This window comes from Panthera uncia, chromosome D1 (genome assembly GCF_023721935.1).
Source record: "Panthera uncia isolate 11264 chromosome D1, Puncia_PCG_1.0, whole genome shotgun sequence".
In the NCBI taxonomy this organism is placed as follows: domain Eukaryota; kingdom Metazoa; phylum Chordata; class Mammalia; order Carnivora; family Felidae; genus Panthera; species Panthera uncia.
In genome coordinates this window covers 71,789,187-71,814,740 of record NC_064808.1, presented here as the reverse complement: position 1 = coordinate 71,814,740, position 25,554 = coordinate 71,789,187, and the positions used below count along the sequence as shown (strand labels likewise).

At 44.2% G+C, this 25,554-nt stretch overlaps 1 protein-coding gene across 1 annotated transcript; it reads right to left on the bottom strand.

The window, feature by feature from the left end:
- Nucleotides 1-258: 258 nt before the first annotated feature.
- Nucleotides 259-25,237, bottom strand: LOC125929493 (protocadherin Fat 3-like). The gene is made up of 6 exons (XM_049640741.1): nucleotides 25,162-25,237; nucleotides 23,911-24,144; nucleotides 13,270-13,351; nucleotides 5,050-5,344; nucleotides 3,231-3,675; nucleotides 259-699 (listed from the first exon to the last, which is right to left on the bottom strand). Exons 1-6 carry the CDS (start codon nucleotides 25,235-25,237, stop codon nucleotides 296-298), a joined length of 1,536 nt encoding a protein of 511 aa, XP_049496698.1. The 3' UTR covers nucleotides 259-295.
- Between the last annotated feature and the right edge of the window lie 317 nt (nucleotides 25,238-25,554).

The window sequence follows — 25,554 nt, the reverse complement described above, 5'->3', positions numbered from 1 at the left end:
GAGCTTCTCTAAGAGTGGCCAAGCAATCTTAATCTTGCTCCCATATGCAGCTGTCCTACTCTGTGTGCGTGTGTGAGTGCATGCATGCGTGTGTGTGTGTGTGTGTGCGCATGTGCGGGGTGGGAGGCAGACTTTCTTTTATCCTTAGCCACCTAATACCTTCTTCTCTAAGGTCACAAACCAGTGGAAATACATTAGAAATATATTCTGTGGTCTGTTTTGTTTTTTTGAACAACATACACTTTCAGGAAGAAAGTAATTATCAGACACTTAAACTTTGGTATAAATGAATTTATCAGACCCTTCCAATGTACAGAAGGAGAAAGAACAGTTGAAAGACTGGTGACTGACTAGAGTCCTCGGGGACAAAAGGACCCATAAAGAGAGAGTGTGACAAGAATCCGAGACAGACTTTGCTCACGTTTTTCACTCTCTTTAGTAGAATTATTAGTCCCAGACATCTGGATCTCCCACTGGCACCTACCAAAATGACAGAGTCCCCGACCAAGGCATCTTCACTTATGACGGCACTGTAGACATCTTGGCTGAACCTGGGAGGGTTGTCATTCACATCCGTGAGGTTGATGCTGACGGTGGTCACGGCACTGAGAGCTGGGGTGCCCCCATCTTTGGCTTCCACCACCAGGTAAAACTTTTTGCATAATTCATAGTCCAGCACTTCAGAGACAGAAATACCCCCTTTGAAGAGAGATTAGGAAAAAAAGAGTGGTCAGCGGTTCCCTAATCATGACAATATTTATCACATCATCTCCAGCCAAGAATTTTAGACATTCAGGAATTTGTTTATTTAATGCCCTGCTGAAAGCACCTCAGAGTCTGATTAATGCTGTCCGTTAAAACATAGCTATCCATCAGATGCAACACTGAAGAAATAAAGTCTTTGAATGTTTCTACAATACTTTCTGAACTTCCCTCAAGCAGCCTGAAAATCTTCGGCATTATTCACCCACATGCCTCTAGGGAGAAGGGCCAGAAACCGGCATCCCTGATAAGCGTCTCCTGATGATCCCTTAACTGGACCCAGGCAGATGGAAAATGAGCTGAGATGTGTGGATGTGATTGCACGGTCCCGTCCCAGGTCAGCAAGTGAATATCTGCAAACTTCACTGAATTCAATTAACCACGAACGTGCCTTTGCCAAGTTACAGTGCGCTTATCTAAAACCATGACAGCACAAAGAGGGCAAAGATCTCAGAAATCTCAAGGTACAGTGACCTAATGAAAAGGAAATACCTGGGATTAGTGGCCAACGAATAAGTGTGAGTTCAACATCCACAACTACAGAACAGAGGGAACGTCCACGTCCTAAAGCTATTTAAGTTAAGCCAGTAGAACAAGTAGAAAGGCCCTGGTGGGGTGCCACCTCTAGGAGGGGCTCTATGAGTGCTCTTCCTTCCCATGCTATCCCTTTCTGGTGAGGTGACTCAATTCTGCATTCTGCACTTGGTAACTGGTCATTGTACTGCCTGCAGAGCAGATCTCAAGGGCATTCGTGGGCATTTCTCCCAACTGGAAAACAATCATTAGGACCAAGGTCAGTATGTCACATCCATTCACATCTCCAGACAGGCACCTTCTCTAGCTGCTAAAGCTGCCCTTCTATTTAAGGTGAGAAACAGAAGTCATACCTATAACAAGAGCCTCTTTCTCCCCATAATTAAGTTTTCTTAGCAATTACCACCCTTAGTGCTTTGTTTTGTATCCCAGCCTCGTTACGTAGTGTCAAATTTAAACAGTACTTAACCATTTCCCCGTGGTGTTCATATACAATGGCCATAACTAGACAGACTAAGTCTAACACGTATTTAAATGAGGAAAATCCCATACATTTTAATTTGAAGTAATGACCTTAATAAACAGAGGTACTGCTGGGAGAAGCTGCTAATGCAATTCTTCCATCGCTATTTCCACCTCCCTACACCTAAGGGCAGGAACGGTATCTCCTTATTTTGCACCTCCCCCGACCCCAGCATAGCAGTGCTCTACAGAGGTGAAAGCACGTATTCTAGAATCAGGAAGATCTGAGCTCCAATCCTGGGTCCTCTACTGATTCACAGTGGACAGTGGGGAACTTACTTAACCTCTTCGAAGCTCTGTTTTTCTCATATGGAAAATGCGAGAAATAACCAATGAATTAATAAGAGTCTGGCGTATTCAACCTGCTAAACAGATGTTGCTAATTATGAGTTTCCTGTTCAGCAAGTGCATTTTTCTCCTGTGATGATGAGGGAGTTGCGTCCAATGGACGCAAAGTGGGAGAGACTTATCTTTCTCACCTGAAAAATGGGATGGCTTTGATTATGACTACTCATAGGGAAATAGGTAAACGAATGAGATTATCCATGAAAGTGCTGTGAAAATATGAATTCAAACACTGGGAAAATATATAGTGTAAAGGGTGAGTATGTTTACTCTCCCAAGAATATCCCAACTTGTTTCTTGAATCACCATCTTTATTTTATTACCATCTTTATTACCTGAAATGCCCCCAATAGTTAACTCCCTAATAGAAAGAAAGGCCTAGGTTCTCCTTTTGTTCTCTTGATTTATTTCCAGGCGTGTTTTCCCTAGGTGATGCCACATGGCCCCTGAGTTTGAAAAGGGCGTGGTGAGAAAGGACAGTGTCCTGACTGGGAATTGTGGACAGGACTCATACAGAGCTGGTTCCAGCTGACTGGGGTGCACAGTTGAGAAGGCCTGCATATCACCACGCAAGACTTAGCAATGTCTTCTTTGATAGGTGACCAGAGACTGGCAGCCTGAGCGTGGACAGGGGCACTAGGATGCTCATCTCCAGGAGCACTTCCAAACACATAAACACATGATCCAAGTAAAACAACCCAAAATGAAATCGAGCAAAAACAGAAAAGAGAGGGAAAGAAGCAAACCCTTATGCTCGATGCGCAAATATTATCTCCTGTCCCCATCTATGAACCACCTTACTGCTCCCAAGGCTTCCTACGAGAAATCCTGGAGCCCACCTGGAGGTCACGTATTTGCCCAGTGAGCCCACAGCGAGGAGCTTACAACTTGGCAGGGGGCAGGCGCAGAGGCAGAGTGTCAGAAGGCACCCTGGGGTCTGCGTGATGTGCTTCCACTGGGAGGGAGGAAGAGGAAGAAGCAGAGGCCACCCAGAGGGCAGTTAGATGGTTAGGAGAAGCAGGGGAAAAGTGAAGCTGTGAATTCTAAGCAGGTTGCTGTTTACCCACCTGTCTTTGGGTTGATTCTAAATCTCCCTTGTTCATTCCCAGACCGGATTTGATACGTAATCTCAGCATTTGTGCCAATATCTTTGCTGGTGGCAAAAACAGCAAGCACTTGGGTGCCAGGGGAGGTGTCCTCAGGCACCGTCACCAGGTAGTCCCTCCTCTCAAACACAGGGGGGTTGTCATTAATGTCCAGGACAGTGATGGTGACCGTGGCAAGAGAGGAGAGAGCCTGGCCGGGGCTCTGGTCGGTGGCCTGGACGCTGATGTTGTAGGAGGGCTGCTGCTCTCGGTCCAGCGGCTGCTCTAGGATAATGATGCCTGATGAGCTGTCGATGGAGAAGAACCCATCGGCAGAGTCGGCCAGGGAATACACCACCTTCCTGTTGATGCCTGTGGGAGACACAAGAACGTTAGTGAGAAGAATGCTGTTCGATGACGGTCTGCGCTAGAATATTATGGCTACTCATAGAAAGAAGCTCAGTAATGACAGAAGCCAACAGCTTTGGTCCTACAAAAACATAAAAATGTACAGGGACACCTGGGTGGCTCAGTCAGCTAAGCATCCGACTCTTGATTTTGGCTCAGGGTCATAATCTCACGGTTCATGAATTTGAGCCCTGAGTTGGGCTCTGTGCTGATAGTGCAGAGCCTGTTTGGGATTCTCTCTCTCCCTCTCTCTCTGCCCCTCCCCAACTCGCTTTCTCTGTCTCTCTCTCAAAATAAATTAATAATAAATAAATGCCTTAAAAACTGAAAAGCAAAAAGATCTTCTCTCTCTTTCTCTCTCGCCCTGTGCCCCTCCCTCATAATGTGTGTGTGCGCCCTCTCTCTTTCTCTCAAAAAAACATTGTATGTGGGGCGCCTGGGTGGCTCAGTCGGTTAGGCGTCCGACTTCGGCTCAGGTCATGATCTCGCGGTCCGTGAGTTCAAGCCCCGCGTCAGGCTCTGTGCTGACCGCTCAGAGCCCGGAGCCTGTTTCAGATTCTGTGTCTCCCTCTCTCTCCGACCCTCCCCCGTTCATGCTTTGTCTCTGTCTCAAAAATAAATAAACGTTAAAAAAAAACAACATTGTATGTAAATAACATATACAACTAACTTAAATAATAAAAAAACATAAAATATTGGCAACAGATATCATAAATAGTTGGGTATTCTTCATATATTAGAGAACCCCATGCATCTTTAAGAAAAACTCTAAGGTGCCAATAAATACGGGGGTAAAGATGTGCCACCAAAAGAGAAATACAAATTAATTACTTCAAAAAATGTTTATCTGGAATCTATCCGTCACTACTCTAGGTGCTAGAGATTTTAGCAATGGACAAGAGTCAACCATTTCTTGAGGAAATTATTACACTTAGTGGGTGTAAGTAATAAATTAAGAATAAAGAATCTGTAAAACAAATGGCAGGTCAGGGGGTAAAAAGGAAGAAAAAGCCACGGGGGGGACGACCAGGAGTGCTTGGAGGAGAGAGAGTTTGGGAGATGGAGGGGAGGGTGGTAATTTTAAATAAGGTGCTCAGGGAAGGCCTTGGCCCTTGAATAAAAACCCAAAGGAGGGGAGGCAGAGAACAGGGCAGATAATCTGGGGAGAGAACGTGGCAGGCGGAGAGACCCCCAAGTGCAGAGCGCCCCTCTGGCGTGTTGGAGGGCACTGTCGAGAAGGCCGGTGTGACTACAGTCAGGAAGCAAGAAAGAGAAGATGGTTTCAGGGTGACAGCAGGTTGGGGAGCAGCGCACGTGGGGTTGTGGTGCTGAGCCAGGAAGCCAGCCGAGGGCTCTGAGGCAGGCAGTCATGGGGTGTGCCTCAGATTTTAACAGGATCACTCAGGCTGCTGGTTGTGAAGAGAAGGAAGGGCGGCAAGCGAGGAAGCAGGGACAGCTGGCTGACGCCCGCAGGAACGCAGGCACGTGACAGTGGTGGCTTGCACTGGTGGTGGCCTCTGAGTGGTGAGAAGAGGTCAGCTTGTTCTGAACACGTAGGTGGTGAGAAGGGAGCGATCCCGGGTGTGTTGTCAACTTGGAGGTGGTGAGAAAAGACTGTTTTCTGCCGTGAGAGAAAGAGAAGATCCCAGGATGACTCAGAGGGAGCTGCCGTCGGCTGGGATGAAGGACTGCAGGAGGACCAGGATTCGGATGACAGACTAGGAGCCCCACTTTGGACAGATTAAGTTCAAGATGGGCATTTGATATGTAAGCGGATACTCAGGTAGGGAGCCGGTGCAGGAGGCTGGAGACCAGAGGAGAGTCCATGTGGAGCTATGAATGTGAGCGCCTCCTGGTTCCAGGGCCACACGGAGCCCTGAGGATGGCTGGGGCCGTAAGAGAATGCAAAGAGAAAAAGAAGTCCAATGGCCAGTGAGCCTGGAGCACTCCATCAAAAAAGGGGGAAGATCTACTCAGAGGGTGGCCTCCAGCTCTGTGATTTAAAGAAACGCACTTATTTATCAAGACGCCATTTTACCTTCATATACATGAAAGCTAAAACATACCAGCCAGGAGACGTCCACCAACAACCAACAAATTAGTGGTTGATGATCAGATTGACTTCTGGTTCTGAAGACTGATTGAACTGTTTTCATCAGAGGATCTTAGGACTTCAAAATGATTTACGCACCCCCAATTCACTAGGTGTTAAGATTTCTAAGAGGCAAAATATAACATCTTTGTAGGCTGAAAAAGCATTACTTTGATCCTAAATGCCTTAATGAAGACAGTCATTAATCAAGGGTTTTTAGCTATGACCACGATCTAAAAATGCCTTTTACAAATCACAGACTTAGAATGTAAGCTCTTAGAGGGGAGGGCCTAACTCTGTGTTGTTTTCTACTATAACACCTCGCCATGGGGTCAGACATTCAGCAGTAATAAGAGTTAAACACTTTGCTCCCCCAGTATGTAATTTCCCTTAAGCCAAAATTCCCAGCAAACCAATAAAATCATCTATCTGGAGGGAATGACATAAATTGCATTATGTGGCTTTAACCAAAAGGTCAATACTGAGAGCTTGTTCTTGGTTCCATTCCAGAGAGTCCATTTTTTCCAGAGTTTCATCATTTACTTTTATTTCTCTTTCAAAACAACTACCCTGTGATATATACACATCAGCTTCTGATTTTATTGGTGCTGGGATTAAAAACAAGAAGGTTCTCCTCTTCCTCGCTGCCCCTTAAAATAAGGCCCCAGAGCAGACATTTTAAGGATGCCTTCTGGCTCTCCAAGATTAAATTCTTCAACATCAACTCCTGGGGTGAATATACATAGTGTTGCAATAACCCTGCGGGGGGTGGGGGGGGGACGGGAAGGGGGCAGAGCTGGTCTTGTGCCTAGAAGCTGCAGTGACTGATTAGAGGCTCTCAGGACACCGCTCAAAGTCACAGAAACAGATTTATGGGAATACATCAGCGACTGACATCAATACACCATGCAGGTTTTCAAAGCACACACATTGCCTGTGGATTTGACTTCCACCCCCAGTGTAGGGAACACCACTCTTAGGAACAATAAGTTGGGGCAGGAGATCCATGCAGGATCCTTCATCTGAGCATCTCCTGACAAGACCCACTTCGCAGATGCATAAACCAAGGACTGATGGCTTGCCTGCTGCCACTAGCGTTTTTAGGTAAGCATGAGGGAAAAGCTCCTGTGTTCCCTTTAAGGATTTCTGGAGATGTGCTCTTGGACACGCTTCCCCTTCAGACCTAAAGATCATTTGGGAAGAAGAGCACTTCCGACTGTTCTGAAAGCGGTGGCTTTCAGGCTGAGAGCTGAGTGTTAGGAGAGGCAGGGGTCGGATTTGCACGCTGCTGTTCTCTGTGGCCACAAGGCCTGGAGGGAAGGTGCCCCTAATGGCTGCCTGTGTTTCTTTCACTAGGACAGACAGCTGAAATCTAATTAAAACTATCACCTATGTTCCTGGTCTGCCTCTCTCTCTTTCAGCCCTATTCAGAGGTACCCGGCTTTGCTCACATCCCAGAGCAGGAGATGCTGTGTTCTCTGAGCTTCCTGCTCAGCGGGCTAGCCCTGTTGTCTGAGCACTGCGTTTACAAGGCTGACATTAATCAGCCACACAAAGACCACGGCTCCCCTCCGGGCAGATTCTGTTAATTTAGATTCGGAGGCAGGGTTTTTCTGCTTTACCACAGCAGAAAAGCATCCCCTCCCCCCACCAAGTTGCTGACCCAAACCCCCCCCCCCCCCCACTTCCCATACATTCTGCTTCTGACAATATCTTGGGCATTCACACCAGGAGGAACTGGGAGATTTATTGTTTCCTTCTCCTTTCTGTTACCAATCAGATTGATAGGGAAGCGAGACCAGAAAAGGGGGAGGGGAGGAAAAAAAAAAAAAAACCTCAAACCACCAACCCTGTTAAATGCCATCACTTATGATTTGGTAGCTCTCAAGGAAAGAGCGGAATATATTTTTGGAATGTATTAACATTCCCATTTAGACCCAATTGCCATGGATTTCAATGATTTCTAGAAATAAAGCCGGACGGGTAAATGCCAATTTGGAGACAATACATTTGGTGTAGCGCTTGGATCTTTGCTGTGTTACCAGGTGATGGGTGCTATCTTTGTTAAATGAATGCAGGTCATGCCACTAAAGTGGTAACTTTCTATCCAAGGGCATACGATAAATTCCATCCTTCAAATCACCATCCCTTTGCTACATACCCAGCAAAAAAGATGAACCTGAGTAAAAAACTTGCTTGCTAATTGGTCTAATGCTTTTACTGCATGCCACGATGTGTTCTATTAAGGTATAACACTAATCTATCATTTTGCGTCTGTGTTTTTAAGTATGTAATTCTTTTCTCCAATTTGAGCCTAATTTAATGAGGACGGAGCTACTTAGCTTCCCAAAATGCTGAAATGACAGGCTACCAAGAGAAATAGGACTTTCATTGCAAGTGAAGTTTCTGCATGCTATAATTGTGGCAAATGGAGCAGGCAGGTCTTCAGAGGATTAAAATCAAGTAAAAAGAGAATGATTAAAATCCCTATTTGCTGAAAGGAAGCAATAGGTAGTGGCATTTTGGAGGGTGGGGTTGGAGGAAGGAAATAGCACAGAAAAATTCCCAGTATGGGAAGGCAGTGAAACTCTGAGGTGGGTTGCCAAGGGTATCTATATTTCCCTTCTTGGAAGGTTTCTAGATGGAGGTTAGGTTCCTCTCAAGTCAGCCAAATAGAGAGATGGACTTTTTAGACATCGGATAGCACATAACAGTTGAAGTTTTGAGTACTTTCAAATGAAGGCAATATGGTCCAGTTCTGGAAGACAGGAGACCTTGCCTCTAGCCCATGGTTTGCCCAAGCTATACCCATGTGCTTGGATAGGTCATTTAACCTCATCACTGGGCCTCAGGTCTCTTCAATTTTAAAATGACAGGGGGCTGGGCACCTGGGTGGCTCAGTTGGTTAATTGTTCAACTTCGGCTCAGGTCATGATCTCACGGTTCGTGAGCCCCACATCGGGCTCTGTGCTGACAGCTCAGAGCCTGCTTCAGATTCTGTGTCTCCATTTCTCTCTGCCCCTCCCTTGCTTGTGCTCTGTCTCTCTCTCTGTCTGTCTCTCTCTGTCTCAAAAATAAATAAACATTAAAAAAATTAAAAAAATAAAGAAATAAAATGACCGGGCACCTGGGTGGCTCCGTCGGTTAAGCATCTGACTCTTGATTTCATCTCAGGTCATGATCTCATGGTTTGTGAGTTTGAGCTCCGCCATCAAGCTCTGCACTGACAGTGTGGAGTTTACTTGGGGTTCTCTCTCCCTCTCCCTCTCTTTCTGCCCTTCCCCTGCTCCCTCTCTCTCAAAAAATAAAGTAAAAAAATTTTTTTTAATTTTAAAATGACAGAACCCAGATCAGGTGAGGTCCAAGATGATCTTTCAGACTGTACTTTATTTCCAAATGAAACTAATAGAGCTCATTTCATTTATATTTCCAAAGGATCATCTCCCCACCTTCAAAAATGCTCATTAAGCTGCCACGCCTGGGCATAAGTGGGCTGTAACACCAAAGTCCAAATTAAGCCTATCCTGACAGCTCTTGGAATCTTCTGGATGGGAAGAAAGCTCAGTGCAGCAGATTCATACCATTCAGTTAAGTGTTCAGAGTTCACACATACAGCTTACAGCAAGGCATTATTACCTCGGTGAGAGATAATGCTCTCTGCTAGGATCATTCCCAGGGATCTAACCCAGAGTCAGAAGAACTCAGCTTTATGTTTGAGATTGTTACAGGTGTTAGAATCAGCACCAAAACCAAATGGCGTGAGCAGTCAACACAGAAGTACCTTGAGATTTTTTTTAACGTGGTCTTTGGAAAACGTTTTCTGCCCTCCTCCTAACATTGAGCTCTCTGAGCTTAAGGAACCCGCGAGAGCTCTGTTAGGCTGGCTTTGGGGTTTTATGTCAGCAGCTGCTGTGACTCTGACAGGGCAGGGCCTTGTCTGTGACATTCACACGAATATCCTCCAGCAACTGTACAAGGTCTGGTCTGTAGGTGACACAGTAAAAATAGGGGCTGTGCTACATTCCTGTAAACTGGCTTTTATAAAGGGATTTGAAGTCATATGGAATAGATATCCGGGGGAAGGAATGATCTGAAACAATTTCAACAATCAGACTCTAGTAACCCTTTTAATTTTGGTTCTTCTCACTTATTTTTTTTTTAATCAACTTTATTGGTATACTGAGGTGTCATAATTTATGTACAAAAACATGAACAGATTTTAAGCGTCCAGCTCATAAATTCTAAACACGTACATATACCCCCGAGGAACCATGGCCCTCACTGCCATATAGAACATTTGAATCACCGCTTAAAGGTTCCTCATGTTCCATTTTCCATTTAGGTCAATACCCTGATTCCACACCCAGGCAATCTAGTAACTTTTAAAAAACTGTTCATTTATTTATTTTTGAGAGAGTGAGAGTGAAAGCGAGAGCGAGAGAGAGAGTGAGAGAGAGAGTGCACGTGAACAGGGGAGGGGCAGAGAGAGAGGGAGACACAGACTCTGAAGCAGGCTCCAGGCTTTGAGCTGTCAGCACAGAGCCCGACATGGGGCTTGAATTCACAAACTGTGAGATCATGACCTGAGCTGAAATCAAGAGTCTGTCGCTTAACCAACTGAGCCATCCAGGAGCCCCTAATAACTTGTTTTTGAACCAATACTCTTCCTGCTTTCATTCATATGTATTCATCAGCACCAGAAGTTTCTATGACCCAAGCTTGGTGATTAAGGCACGCTCTTATTTAAGCAATAAGGATTATCCTTTGAAGAAAAATGATCAATGAAGCTTCGGTTCTTGACTATGTCATTGCATTCTTTGGTTACGGCCTCATCCTTCAAAGACAGTAGTTACTTCTGAGAAGTGGAAGGGTTCTGTCTTTCTCACGGGAGACACTGGACACGACCCTTCCGTTTCATAAGGGCTTGCCAAGTGCCACCTGTTTGACTACTCTAGGCACCGCACTGAGGGAAAGTGGAGCCTGAAAGACGCCATCTCCAAACCTAGGAGTTTGACAACTTGATGAGGAATTATTATTATTTGAAAAGTTTTATTTATTTATTTTGAGAGAGAGAGAGAGAGAGTGGGAGAGGGAGAGAATGAGTGGAGAAGGGGCAGCGAAAGAGGGAGAGAGACAATCCCAAGCAGGCTCCATGCTGTTAGTGCAGAGCCCAACATGGGGCTGAAACCCACGAACTCTGAGATCATGACCTGAGTCAGATGCCCAAACGAATGAGCCACCCAGGCGCCCCGATGAGGAATTATTTAAATTGAACAGAGTTTGCTGCACATCTCCCCTCAATTTCTGTCTCCCATCTGAATCAGAACCATCAGTTCTTTAGATTTTGCCGTGGAGATGTCTCCTTGCTATCTTATGGCCAGCTCTCACCACCAGGTGAGGCTCCCATCTTCTCTCACCTAGACTGTTGCCAGAGACTCCAACCTGCAGGCTGCCTTAGACTCTCTCTTCTCCTGGCCAAACTTAACCAGAGGCCGGTTTCCAAAGCTCTGGATCCAGTTTTGCCTCAGTGGCTCAAGACAGGCTCTGACTGCTGACTTCTTAGAGTCAGAAGTAGAGACTTCTAAGAATGGCTTTCCAATCCTTTGCCCTCTGGTCCCAAGCCACCCTTTCAGTGTCATCCCCTGCTCTCCTTCCATTGTGTGTTCTCTATTCCAGCTACTCCTCAAGACTCCATGCACACTTACTCCCCAGTCCTCCGCACATGCTTTTTCTTCCGCTCAGAATGTTCTCTTCCCCTCCTCCCTCGTCAAATTCCTACCTATTCTGTGAAGGGTCTCCTCTCCACAGCTTCCTTAATTTCCCAGTTATTCTTTTCTGTGTGCTCCCTTAATATTATTTTTACATTATCATTAGTTATACTTATGGCCTCTCTCCTACTAGATTAATGTATCTTTTACGCAGAGGGACTGTGTCTTATTATTTCTGTAGTTCAATGCTGAGTCCAGGGCCCCACATCAGAGAGTAATGAACACTGAACTGCAGAAGTGACCAGGGGATCAAAACGAGAGTATTACTAAGACAACAAATGTAGGTGATAAGCACTCTACACATTGGTGAGGGGTGGCCAAGGGCCACTACAAGTATAAGTGTTAAAGAATGAAGGACCCGAAAAGGGTGCAACACAGAGGAGTCAGGAATCTTTACTATCAAAAGTGTACATAAAACATCAATATATAAAAACTATATAAAAACATTCATATATAAAAAACTATTGCTAACTGGATGCTTGCATTTGTGAATAAAATTGGTAACTACCCAATTTGTCAAGAATGAGAACTGACTGAATAAGTTATAGGACACTCAAATCATAGAATACTGTATACGTTGCCATATAAAAGTATAAAAGAGAACATAGAGACAGAAATATGTTTGTGAGCCAGTGAAAAAAGCAGGTTACAAAACAATATCTAGTTTATGAGTCCATTTCTGGAAAGAAAAATGGTGGAAGGGACTTCATCGAAATAGCAACAGTGGTTAGAATTGACTCGTTTCTCCTTTTGTCTGTCTTTCTAGATTTTCTACAGTGGACACAGATCATGTTTCTAGTAAGTAAAAGAACTATTACAAACATCATGTAATGGAGAATTTATCACCAATTTTGGAGAGCAGTCAAATTTCTGAGTTATTTTCCAGGCCAGTTTAATTCTCAACATACATACCATTTGAAATAATTGTAGAAAATGATACTTATGTATTATATTAGCATTCTTTTTCTGGATATTTCCATTCCTCATTTTGTGTGTGTGTGTGTATGTGTGTGTGTGTGTGTACTCAGAAAGACACTGACTTTACGTAGAAAATATTTTTTGGGGGGGTGCCTGGGTGGCTCAGTCAGTAAGTGTCTGACTTCAGCTCAGGTCATGATCTCACGGTTCGTGGGTTCGAGCCCCACACTGGGCTCTGTGCTGACAGTTCGGTGCCTGAAGTCTGCTTCAGATTCTGTCTCCCTCTCTCTCTGCCCTTCCCCCACTCGTGCTTTGTCTCTTTCTCTCTCTCGAAAATAAACATTAAAAAAAATTAAAAAAATATTTTTTTGTCAAGGTCTCATTATAAAGGTATTTCAAGTGATAAATTGTTTTGAGCTATTTGATATCCTTAAATTAAGCTGTAGAAGAAAATGGTTAGCCTCATCTCATTGTCTGTGGGAGGCAAGTAAAATCCCATTATAGCTAAAGAGCTCAAACTGACCACTTTTTTCTATCTTTAAAATAGGCCTTCAGATGATGTAAAATAAAAGAAAGTTGCCATTAGGAGGTCCATGGAATTGCAATTACTTTTCAAGTTAGACTTTAAATAGACTCTCTGATTATTTCTGTTTTAAGTGCCTCTTACAAGTTTTTCATTGGGTGATGACTAACCCTGGCACATTCCCCTGGGCAAAATACCAACTCTGGGGTCAGGAATCCCGGGGCCTTTTGAACAGTTAAAAAGGAGACAAGGCAGCCCCAGTCACAGAGTCAGGGAGATCCTGGCAATACCATAGACTTCCTGGGGACTCACCAGTTGGGCTGGCACCAGCTCTGCTGGGTAGCACTGGCAACATGATTGTGAGGTTCTATGCCATAGAAGAAAGCAGGGCCCCCTGTTGGACATAGCCAGAGCAGAGTATTAAACCAACAGGGGCCCTTCTAAGCGAGGGACCTGCACACCTGCAAAGGCTGTCCTTCCGTAGAGTTGGCCCCACTGGTGGGTGATAACCACCTTTCGCGAAACCTCAAAGACTGCAGCTCGTCTGGACATAAACTCTCCCATCTATGGCTTGGCACTTTGCTAAGCCCGGAAGAGTCAAGTGTAAGTAAATGAATTCATCAAAGTATTTAAAACTCCATCTTTATTGGTGTATAGAACTTCTATACTGGACTACCCGGCAATAATACTAAATATGTCTCCTAAGTGGGTCACTATGTATGCCATTGGATCAGTCATTAATCTATCCAATAAATCACCTCCATCCAATAAATCTTCACGGGATTCCCACCTCTTGGCAGGCACTGAGGATGCACAGAAGAATCACAGCCCCTCAATATCTCCCATGTCTCAGGAGACAAGCATATATATAGTGGATTATTGGTGAGGGGTGGCCAAGGGACATTTCCCAGGGAAGAAAACAATTGAATTGAGTCATGAAGGAAAGACAGGAGTTGTCAGGAGTACCAAAGTGGAAAAGTGACAAAAAGAAAGGGCATTTCGGGGGACATGAACACATGTGAAGTTAAGAATGATGAAACCGGGTGCTCAGGGAAGGGTAAGGGGTTCAGTGTTGCTAAATTGTAAGTGTAGAATGGCAGGAGCTAAAGCTGTCTATTTTCAGAACCACTAGCATATTACCAAAGCTGTTATAAACAATATAATATCCTGTAAACCTGTCCTCTGCGTTGCTGCATGTTGGATCAGGACTGATCCACGGAGGAGCACAGAGGCCTGTTAACCACCCTTGTGGCATCCAGGAATGAAGCAGTGTGTGAATGGGTCACTGCCATCAACAGTTAGAAATCAGAATTCCCTGCTCATGAGTGGTGGTGCTAAAACTCTTCACTGAGACATCCCTTCCTGGAAGGAACTCGCTATTTCATTTGTTTGGACCCCCTGCTTGGAAGAAATTGGATTTTAAAAGGCATAATAACGATAATAACTTCTGTGTATCAAACGCAGACACTTCTAAACCAGGCAAGGCATCACAGTCAAAAAGAGGAAAAGAATGTATGTCGAGCCCTATCCCAGACTTTCTGAATCAGATTTTGGAGACGGAGCCTTCACCTGTTTGTGTTTATTTTTGTCTGTTTATTTTTAAAAGCTCCCAAAGGGATTCTGATGCACAGCCAGGGCTGATAACCAGCTTGTCTGATTTTTGTGCGTTATTTTTCCTCTGCTGTTGGATCCTGGAATTTGTGAGGGGATAGTTTGTAGTGCTCTAATCAACTGAAGGGGTTCTAATTTCTTAGGCATAGAGGATTATTTCATGTTCCCAAATTAAGCCCTGTGTGACAGAAGGCATTTACGTTCTGTCCAATGGGCCTGGAGAAAGGAATTTTTAGCCTCTGAGGCTTCCTACACGAGGGAGCCCAGCTCTGAGGGTGAAAGTCCCTGGCGGAAGGAACCCATTTATGCACAAGACAAGATGTCAAGGAGTTAACATGGAATGTCTAACTTCGTTGTCCCAACCACTCGACAGCTCAGCAGACATGTATGGAACATGTACTGGGTGCCTGGTGCCATGCCAGTGCTGGTGACACAGAGATGAACAGATTGGTGTCCCAGCCCTCCAGGAGCTCATGGTCTAATGGGAAAACAAGGAATTAATATCTCCATTTTTATAGGCAGGAAGTGGAATTGAAAAGGGCTGGGGAACTTATTTAAGGTTAGACAGTTAGTAAAGGCTAGACTAGAGGTATTTGATCTGGTCTCCCCCCCAAACCACTGCATGCTGTTGCTTCCCAAAGCGATAGGCAAATGTGACAAGGAGGTGATGGGGTGCCACAGTCCACCATTTAGTCACGTGTACTGCGTGCACTGCAGAAAGCGTCCTGGTGCTGGTGGCAAGTCAAGAATTCAGGGGTTTATGGGGCCACGGAAACCTTTGCTCAGGACCACCTGACAGATGGCTGGAGGGGAGCAAGCTAGCTCTCTGAACCTCAGTTTCTCCATCTGCAGGCAAGAATACCACTAGCTCTTGTGCCACAGCAGGATTACTTGTGTGAGTGTTTGGGGTTCTCTTAAGATTGTATTTTTTGATATCCACAACAGACAAAGGGTTTCAGCCACAACATGCTCCGGAAATGGCCCATGTCTCAGTCTTTAGGGGGATTATTTAATTTTTATGAACATTTTAACAGTTCCTCAGCCGCCTTTAAAGATTTAATACTTTAGAGAATAACAGAGCTTTGGGGGAGAAGAAAAACCACATTAAGTCGCTGACCTATGCAGCTTAGAGGCAAGAGGCTCCAAGGCATTAGGAAAGAGAAGAATATATGGTACCTAAGAGCAGGCCGGCTGAATCAGAATCAAATCCTTCTTGAAACACCTTCTGGTGGAAATTATTAGAATACAGAAAAGAGCCTTGGACTGAGATATCAGGGTACCTTCCTTTTAGATCCCGCTCTGCCACTCACAACGTTGTCTTGGGTACATCTCGTCTATGGGCCTCCGTTTCCTTCTTGGGAAAAGAAAGGTTTTGACTGGATTTTTTTCAGGGACTTGCCAGTGTAACATCCGAACATCTACTAGGACCGTGATGCACCAACAAAGTGGGCCTGCTGCCCCAGGGAGAATTCAGGAAACCACAAGAGCAGCAACAAGGAGCGGCTGACGCTGTTGAATCAGCACTCACTCCACCACATCAAAGCAGCGTGTTCCCAATTCGGCTGAACTATTTCTCCTTCAGGGAGGGCCCTGTTTTGATTGCCACTGACCTGCATGACAGCCCTTCTTCCTCACACAGTGGAGTCTGTGGGTGGATAACGGCTATGGCATGAGATTCTTAAGGATACATGGACAGAATTTAGAACGCCCATAAACCTGCATGGATGTGCTAGTTCTCTACGGCTGCATGGGAAATTACTCCAGAACGTAGCATGAAACAACAAATATGTAGTATTTCATGGTTTCTGTGGGGGTGGGAATCCAGGCATGGCTTAGCTGGTCGGCTGTGGCCCAAGGTGTCCTGTTGAGCAGGGCTGCAGTTTCATTTGATGGCTCAAATGGAGGCGGGTGTCCACTTTCAAGCACACTCATGTAGCTGCTAATAGGACTCAGTCCCTCACCATGTGGGCCTCTAACAGGCCTGCCTCACAATATCATAGCTCTCCTCCCCAGGGTATTGAGCACTAAATTGTGTCCAGCCCCAAATTCACATGTTGAAGCCCTAACACTGATGCGACTATTTGGAGATGGGGCTTTTAGGAGATATTAAGTTAAATGAGATCATAGGGATGGGGTCCTAATCTAGTAAGACTCATAGCCTATAAGAAGAGGAAGACAGACAGAACTCTCTCTCTCTCTCTGCTGTACACACCAAGGAAAGGCCATGTGAGCAGGCAGTGAGATCCTTATAGATTGGTATGATTGACACTCCCACAGAGTTTGTCCCATGAAGATGCAGGAAACTGCTAACCCAGAGCTCTTGACATGCTTCTCTGTCATAGTTCCAGCACCTAATCCACAGCACTTTGCTGAGAGCTTATCTCCTGTCTTCACTTTTCTTCCCAAGGCCCTTTTCATGGCTTTCAGTAAGTGGCACACATACACAAGCCTAGGATGAGTCAAAGGAGATAACAAACAACTGGATAGACTCATTTAATGTGGTTTGGTCAGAAAGATCTCTGTTTAACAACCCTCAGGGGTTATTTTAATGAACATGACTCTCAGATAAATAATCTCCTGCTCCTTCATAAGGAGCTACCCTCTCAGAACAAACAATGCTCCACAATACTAGGCCAGCCATTTATTTCCTCTGACAAGATCGGTGCTTTGGAAAAGCAAGTTCACTGCAGGTCCTGCTCCATGAGAGGACAGCATGGGTCATGATACCAACTCCCTCATTAAATACTCAGAAAATGAATCCTGACCATGGACAGCAAGTTTACATTATTACAGTGAATGACAGTGCAAAATTAAGAATGTTGAGGGCTGTGCAAATACAAACATTTGGGTAGAAATGGGAAAGTTCTGCCACAAGATAACTCTTCTCTGTCTCTTTCCTGTTCTTGATTAATGTGAGGACCTAACTATTCACTTGAAAGCAGAAGGCATCATCTTGGAAGAGTCTTAGAGAGAATCTCTGTATTTTCTATTAACGTAATTCATTCTACCAGTTGTGTCCATTCATTAATGTAACGCAGTACCTACAGAGCGCTCCATGTGTGAGGCATTTTTCCTCATTTCTTGGTGACTTCCTCTCACATTTCCTCTAGCCCTTGAAGAAAATTCCCTGCACATTTTAATTATTATGTGTCACGGTGTGGACGTCTTGGGGTTCATCTTGTTTGGTGTTCTCTGTGCGTCCTGGACCTGAATATCTGTTTCCTTCCCCAGGTTAAAGAAGTTTTTAGCCATGATTTCTTCTAATAAGTTTTCTACCCCTTTCTCTGTCTCTTCTCCTTCTTTGTCTGCTATAATGCAAATGTTAGCATGCTTGGTGATGTGCAAGAGGTCCCTTAAACTATCCTCATTTTTTAAAATTCTTTTTTCTTTTTGGCTGTTCAGCTTGGGTGCTTTCCATTATCCTGTCTTATAGATCACTGATCAATTCCTCTACATCATCTAATCTGCTCTTGATTCCCTCTAAAGTATTTTTCATTTCAGTTATTGTATTCTTCAACTCTGATTGGTTCTTTTTTATATCATCTATCTCTTTGTTGAAGTTCCGACCTCTGTTCATCCACTCTTCAGTCCAGTGAGGATCTTTATGACCATTATTTTGGACCCTTTATAAGGTAGATTGCTTACCTCTGTTTCTTTTATTCTGTTTCTGAGGTTTGGTTCTATTCTTTCATTTGGAACATATTCCCATGCTTTCTCATTCTGTCTGGCTCTGTGTTTGTTTTTATGTATTAGGCAGATCAGTTGTGTCTCCCAGACTCAAGGGAGTGGCCTTATGTAGAGGGTCCTGTAGGGCCCAGAAGCTCAATCCCCACTGGTGTCCAGACCAGGCACTCCAGGGCTGTCTCCTGTGTGGGCTGTGTGGCTGGGTCACAACTATTGTGGGTGCACTGCTGTGGCTGGCTGAGAGGCTCAGCTGAGGCTTTTGCTGGTGTGCTGGTGGGCAGGGCTCCTTCTCCCAACCCTCTCCCTGCACCCCCCCTGTTCCATGGGAGTCACTCTGGGCAGGTATTAGACATGGTTTTGCTCCTTCTTTTTATTTTTTAATGTTTATTTGTTTTTGAGAGAGAGAGAAAGACAGAGTGCAAGAGGGGAAGAGGGGGCAGAGAGAGGGAGACACCAAATCTGAAGTGGGCTCCAGGCTCCGAGCTGTTAGCACAGAGCTCGACATGAGGCTCGAACCCATGGAGTGCGAGATCATGACCTGAGCCAAAGTCGCACGCCCGACCCACTGAGCCACCCAGGCGCCCCTGCTCTTTCTTTTAAAGTCCCTAAGCCACCACTCTAATTTTGGCCCTTGTAATCTTTTACAATACTCTTCTAGGACCTTTCCTCACCCTCATTTTGGAGGCTTCTATCAGATTAGCATTTCCCAAACCCAGAACTGATCATTTCTTTTCTCACAAGTGCTCTGTGGCTGTTTTCTACTTATTGGTTTAAGCACATAATCCCTGGCTTTTGTGAACCGCCACAGTCAGGCCCAGACTACTTTTCTCATCTCATTTGCTTCTCTCCATCCTGGATGACATGATGTCCTCCCAATCATTGAGTTGGAGCCACACATTCCCAGCTTTACAACTTTATCCTCATGGTTCCTGTCTTCCTGAATACCTTCCTCCCTCTGCCTGTTGAAATCCTATTCATTCCGGGAGCTCCGCCTTTTGTGAAAAGTATGTGTGCTACTGATTCAAGCTCTTCACTGCTGCACATGACCTGAGGCCTGTCACTGCACAGTCCTCATCTTGGAGAATCTTGCGATCCCTTCTTATGCCTTCTACCTAGCCACTCACTAAATTTCTGTTAAATTGAATGGAAAAAAATTGTAATGTGTGCTATGAGCCCCCAAGCTTCTCTGAAATCCCTGAAAGAAGTTCCATACCTTGCAGGAAATATTTTATAGGAGAGGAGAAAGTGAGTTGCTTATTAGAACCTTTCTTTGCCTTGTGTCCCTGGTCCATAAGAGGAAAAATATGTCCTTTTGCATCTCAGATATCTCAAAATTGGCCTCTCAATAAATCATGGGCTACAGCATATTTTGCAGAGCGTGTTTACATTTTATTTTCATATAACTTTGCCTAAAATGGTCACAGACTTCAGCTCTGATCTTCATCTCTGCATATTTCCTTTGCTAGCTTAGAAGACCCTCAAAATTAGGAAGCCGGACACAAATCCTACCTATGAGAGGTAGACTAACTAGGAAGATATTAACCCCGAAATGTAACAACAAAAGGTCCCCTGATCTTTACTGAAAGGATTACATTTTTTATACATGTTAGGTCATAAAATCATGTCATTAGTTTATGGAATTGAGGACATTTCCATTTTACAGGAAGACTAAGACTTTAATGCTAAAATCTAGGCAGTTGTCATGCTATTTCGTAGAGCTCATAAACTGGGTGTTGAAATTATCTTGTCCTCCTCTGTTTTGATTTTATTCCTAACTTAGGCAGTTACTCTAACAGTGTTGGTTTTATTATGAATAACAAATTCAGCATAGCAAAGAGGTGTTTGACTAAAAGCAATAGTAGTTTTTAAAATTAGAAAACCAGGATATGAAAGTTCAGTGAGTCCTTATAAGAGCTTTGAATTCATGAAGTTTATGGAATCAGATTTCAGATGAATATATCCTGGTCTTTTCTCTGTATTTTATAGTGACTTTGTTTATACTGTAGCAAAATGGTGGTGAAGTAATTTGTAAATTCAGGTAAAGGAATATGCTTAACGAAAGAAGTTTCATGAATGAAATCACCCTGCTGTCTACACAAATGGAGCCAACGATCTTCACTAGAATCAAAAGCCAATGTAGGTGAATCTCCAAGGGAAAGGACAAGTGGGATGGATCTCAAGGGGATGCTTAGTGAAAAAAGTCAGTCTCAAAGAATTATACACCACATAGTTCCTTTCAAATAATGTTTTTTGAAATAATCAAATTATAGATATGGGGATTAGTGGTTGCCAGGGGTTAGAGACTGGGAAGGAAGTGTCAGGATGGTGTGGTTATGATGGGGTAGCAGGAGGGAGCTCTGTAATGGTGGTTACATGAAGCTGCACAGGTGAGAAAATTGTAGAGAACTACACACACACACACACGCACGCACGCACGCACGCACATGTGACACACGCCAAATCTGACAGTGTACTACAGCTAACACAAGATGTTGTCATTGGAGGAAAGTGTCGAGTGAAAGGCGCATGTGATCTGTGCATTTTTTTGCGGCTACCTGGGAATCTATTATCAGTTCCAAAAAATTTTTTTTTAAAAACTCAACTATTTTCTTGTCACAAAGGGGCTCATGAGGTCAGGCAGTAACATAAATAAGAAAAGTGGCTGGGAACAGGAAGCGTGAGCTCTGGCTGTTCTCATAAAGGCAGCTGCTATGTCTTAAGCTCCTACCATGGTGGGGCTGTGTGTCTGAATTTGCTGACTTCTGAGGGCTGCTTCTGTTTTTATAAAATACCCAGAACTGAAAATTCGAAAAGAAAATCTCCTGAATTTTATTGACAATGAACTCTACCTTTTTGGAACACTATATAATGGGCCAAACTAAAGATATGAGGGCCAGATTCAGTCTAATGACATGCAAACTCAGCTTCAGGCCAGGTGAGCTGGGCCCTAGGTGAACTGCCCACGTGATGACCTGGCAATCTCAATATGCATCTCACGCTCCTCTGTGGTCCCTTCTGAAAGACTGAGAGCTGGGTCCCCTTGAGGAAGTAAGTTTTCTGAGCAGGCAGCTAATGAAGATGGTGTAAGCTATTTCAGTGACACCCAGGGACTCTGGAGGATGTCGCTTTGATGTCAGCTCCGACTGACGCCTCTGCTGTTGGTATCCCCCTGCAAGCTCTGGCCAGGACCTTCACAGCCACCTCCTCACCCTGTGCCCCGGACACGGTCGGGTGCTTCGTCTGCATTTTTACAAGTGTTCGTTTGTTCTTGCCAGCTATCTGAGTTCCTTTATTTTTTCACGCTAAGTGCGGAGCACCTGGGTGGCTGGGTTGGTCGAACGTCCAACTCTTGATCTTGGTTCAGGTCATGATTCCAGGGCTGTGGGATTGAGCCCCATGTTGGGCTCCATGCTGGGCGTGGAGCCTGCTTAAGATATTCTCTCTCTTTCTCTGCCCCTCCCCCGCTCTCATGTGCGTGCTCTCTTGCTCACTCTTTCAGAACAATAATAATAATTAAGAAAAGCTAAATGAGTTGTACAGAAACTGAGAAAAGGAGACAGGATCTGGTATCTTATGCTAGAGCTTTCCTGAGGCGGATACAATGGTCTGGTGAATACACTTTATATGTACCGCACTCACAGCCTCTGTGCCTACCTCTGTGTCTGCTTGAAGCTCTGAATGTAAGCCTTTGGAGAATTAGTGCAAATGAGCAGAGGCAGGTGCTGACGGGGTCATTATTCTGGTTTGGGGCCTTTAAAGGCTTTCTCATCTCTGCCAGCTAAAGGCCCAGATTCTAGTCATCTTTCTTCCCCAACTCCCAACACGAACAGCTGACTCAGAAGAAGTGAAAAGAAGGATGGAACTAACTGCATGTTCTTCACCACGGCCACATCCGTGAGCCAGTAACATCCCTCCACTGTCCTCAACATCATGAGCGCCAGGCAGCCTCTTTCTGTCTTCAATCTCTGGTAGCTAGAGCATACCCAATTCCTTCAGGAAGGAAGGGAGTAGAAAAATTTCATTTTTTTTAAAATTAGGATTTTAATTTAAGTCAAAAAATTAAATCATGAAATTTCATCTATGGCTCGGGGCACGTGGGTGGCTCCAAATCTTGATCTCGGCTCAGGTCATGATCTTGTGGTTCCTGAGACCGAGCCCCCTGCTGAGCTCTGCACTGACATCACAGAGCCTGCTTAGGATTCTCTCTCTTCCTCTCTACCTGCCCCTCCCCACTCTCGAAATAAATAAATAAACATGAAAAAAAAATTTTTTTTTTAAGTTTCACCCTATGGCTCCATTACACATTCTCAAATTTAAATAATTGAAAGATTTATTTGCATGATTTCTGCTCTCCCCTCCAAAAGCCTGCTAATAAGAGTCCAGAGGATGTTTTCCAATGCTGCTTTAAAAAAGCGTATTTGTATAAGACAGCAGTGGACCAAGCTCAGGGGCATACTTGAACCTGGGGGTTCCTGGGCCTTGTTTTGGAAAAACCTTGAAATACAATTACAAAGAAAAAAAAAGGACATTCGTAGGTATTACATAATTATAAATCAATAAAGGAGTCTTTTCCTGTTTACCGTTTTTTACCAAGCTTCACATAATATGCAGACTTTTAAAGGGTTGGTGCTCAGCCTGGAAAATTATGCTAATGAGGTAAGAGCAATAATTTAAAGTAGCCACTAATTTCTCGAAGGGGAAATATGCAGAGACCCTGGGCTCTATGTTTGTTTTTGACTAATTATCATGTATTTACTTTTCCATTAGCCCAATAATTTTTCTTTCAATTCAGAATTAAGCAATAAGACACTGAATTATATAAAGGCCTGTTTAGCATAGCAGACACACCCCATAATTCCCTAGTCCTCTGATTTACAGCTCTTAAAATGCACAACCAAGAGGCTGTCTATATGCCCTTTTGTATGTACATCCCATCACACAATCACCTCAATAACTTATGCATTCTTGAAAGGACTACCTAGCAATTAACTCCAGGCTTTTCTAACTCACCATCTCATTATGCAAAGTGGATCTGAACACAAACTTTATCAGCAGCAACTTTTAGTTCGAATTCCGTCTTATTTCCACCACCCTCATTCTGCCTAGTAACGTCAGTATATGTGTGACCAAAAGGCTATGGAAAATGGCAGTTAAAAAAAATTGACATAGGACTGGCAGCACATTTAGTAATTGTTCTTTGCACTGTGGGGCACTACCATAAATCAAGATTGTCATATTTCAGCTGAAGCATGTGATGCAATTCTTTATAGAAATGGAAATGAATTCTCCCTGCCACACAACACAGCATTTTAACTATGTTCAGGAGGAATGGGCAAGTAAGCAAGCTATTATTTTTACTCTAAAGGTTAAAAAAGAACAAACAAGCCCCAAACTCTTCGTTAGAAGCCAAGGAAATTCAGAGTATAGCTTTTTGAAACCCTAGAAAGAGGAGGAGCGGGGCGGCGGGGGACACCCTGTAGTGTTCTCTCATACATGTAAAGCATATCAGTGGAAAAGCTGACACGTGGTCATTGGTTTAACACATGTGTTCTCATGGTAAGGAACCAAGGTGGGCTGGTAAAACCAAAGGAGAGGTAACCACTGAAGATATGTCAAGAGCATGAACAAGGAGGCATCGCATCAGTGCAACTGACTTACCAACATCAGGATCCACGGCTTGAACTCTGGTCAAGAGAGCCTTGGTGGCCGTGTTCTCATAGACACAGGCATTGTAGTGCTCGGAAGAAAACACAGGGGGGTTATCGTTCACGTCCTCCAGGATCAGGTGGATGTCAGATTGGCAGAACCTGCCACCACCATCAGTGGCCCTGGCAATCAGGTTGTACACGGGGACCCTTTCCCGGTCCAAAAGAGCCAATGTTTTTAATTCACCTGTGAAAATAAAAGGCCTCACATTTCAAAAACCACTTTTCTTTGAAGAGCAGAGAATCACGTATATAAAGAATCCCCAATACGGGAAGGACCAATGACATTTGTCTCAAGTGCTTCCTACTTTGAAAAACAGAGCAAATCCAATTTTAAGCATCAGGGAAAAATCTATGGAATTTCTGGATACAACGACAAATCAACTGCATGGCTTTCAAATTAATTAATCTCACTGTGAAACTCCTGGTATCAGGATTTCCCTCCTTTGGCTACCTGGAGAGCTCCGTAGCTCTTTAAACCTCTCAAGACCTGCTCTGGACATCAGCTATGTGTGTCTCTGGATTTCTGCTATATCTCCAGAAAAAGCATAGAGAATTGACAAAAGTATCCTTAGTTCTCTGGTAGTCAGTCATGTCAATAATACACAGACCCAGAAAGAGCAGTCTTCGCTGCTTCCAGAGCTTCCAACATTGTTTCACCCCATCTTTTAGAGGAAAACAATCAAAACAGAGGCTGGCTTTAGCAGAAAGAGGTCTGGAAGGAATCCTATTGTGCCAATGTAAACCCGACTTGCTGGACTGTGGAAGGGCCTATGGTTGCTTGGGGAGGGTTCCAGTGGGGGGATATTTGAGGGGTTTGGATCAGCAGGAATTTAGCAAGGTCAGGAGCTAAGATATATCTTTATTTTAACCACTGGAACAGTGCTAGGTATCAGCCGCTGTGGAGAGTTAGTTGTTTAAATTTCAACAGACAATGGCAACAAGCACAGTGACAGACCTGAATAAATGCTATTTGCTGAAAAGCATGACTCATGAAATACTATTATTCTTAAATAAAATTAGTAGACATTATTCAGACCAAGCCATCTATACTTATAAAGCATTTCCTTCTATGGCTTCCTTGCTGTAAGCCAGTTCTCAAACACAGCTTGGACTATTTCCTTCTCCTTCTCAGAAACTTCCAGTGGTTTTTCAGTTTGGCATTCAAGACCTTCCATGATCAGCCTAAAGTTCTTTCTCACACCGCTTTTCTCGTAGGCCATCCTATAGCTCTTCTCACCAGTGACAGTGTTGTACATGCCCTTCCTCGAATGTGCCATGCTCTCTGCTCATGTTGACCCCAGGGCCTGAAGTGTCCTGCTTCAGCTACTAGAATCCTGCCTTGGTTCAATTACCAGCTCTTCCCCTTCATCAGAATATTAGCTACTTTTTCCTCTGTGCTCAGATATTACTCCCCTGATATCCTTCCTGGGCACTTATTTCATTCTGCCTTTTATTATTATTTAAAAAAAATTTTTCCCCCTACTGGGTTCAATATCCCTCAGGCATGACTTGTTTTACTCCTCTTGCAGCCCACCGCTAATATCCCATAAAGTTCTTTTATGTCTACTAGTTACTCAATGAATGTTAGCTACTG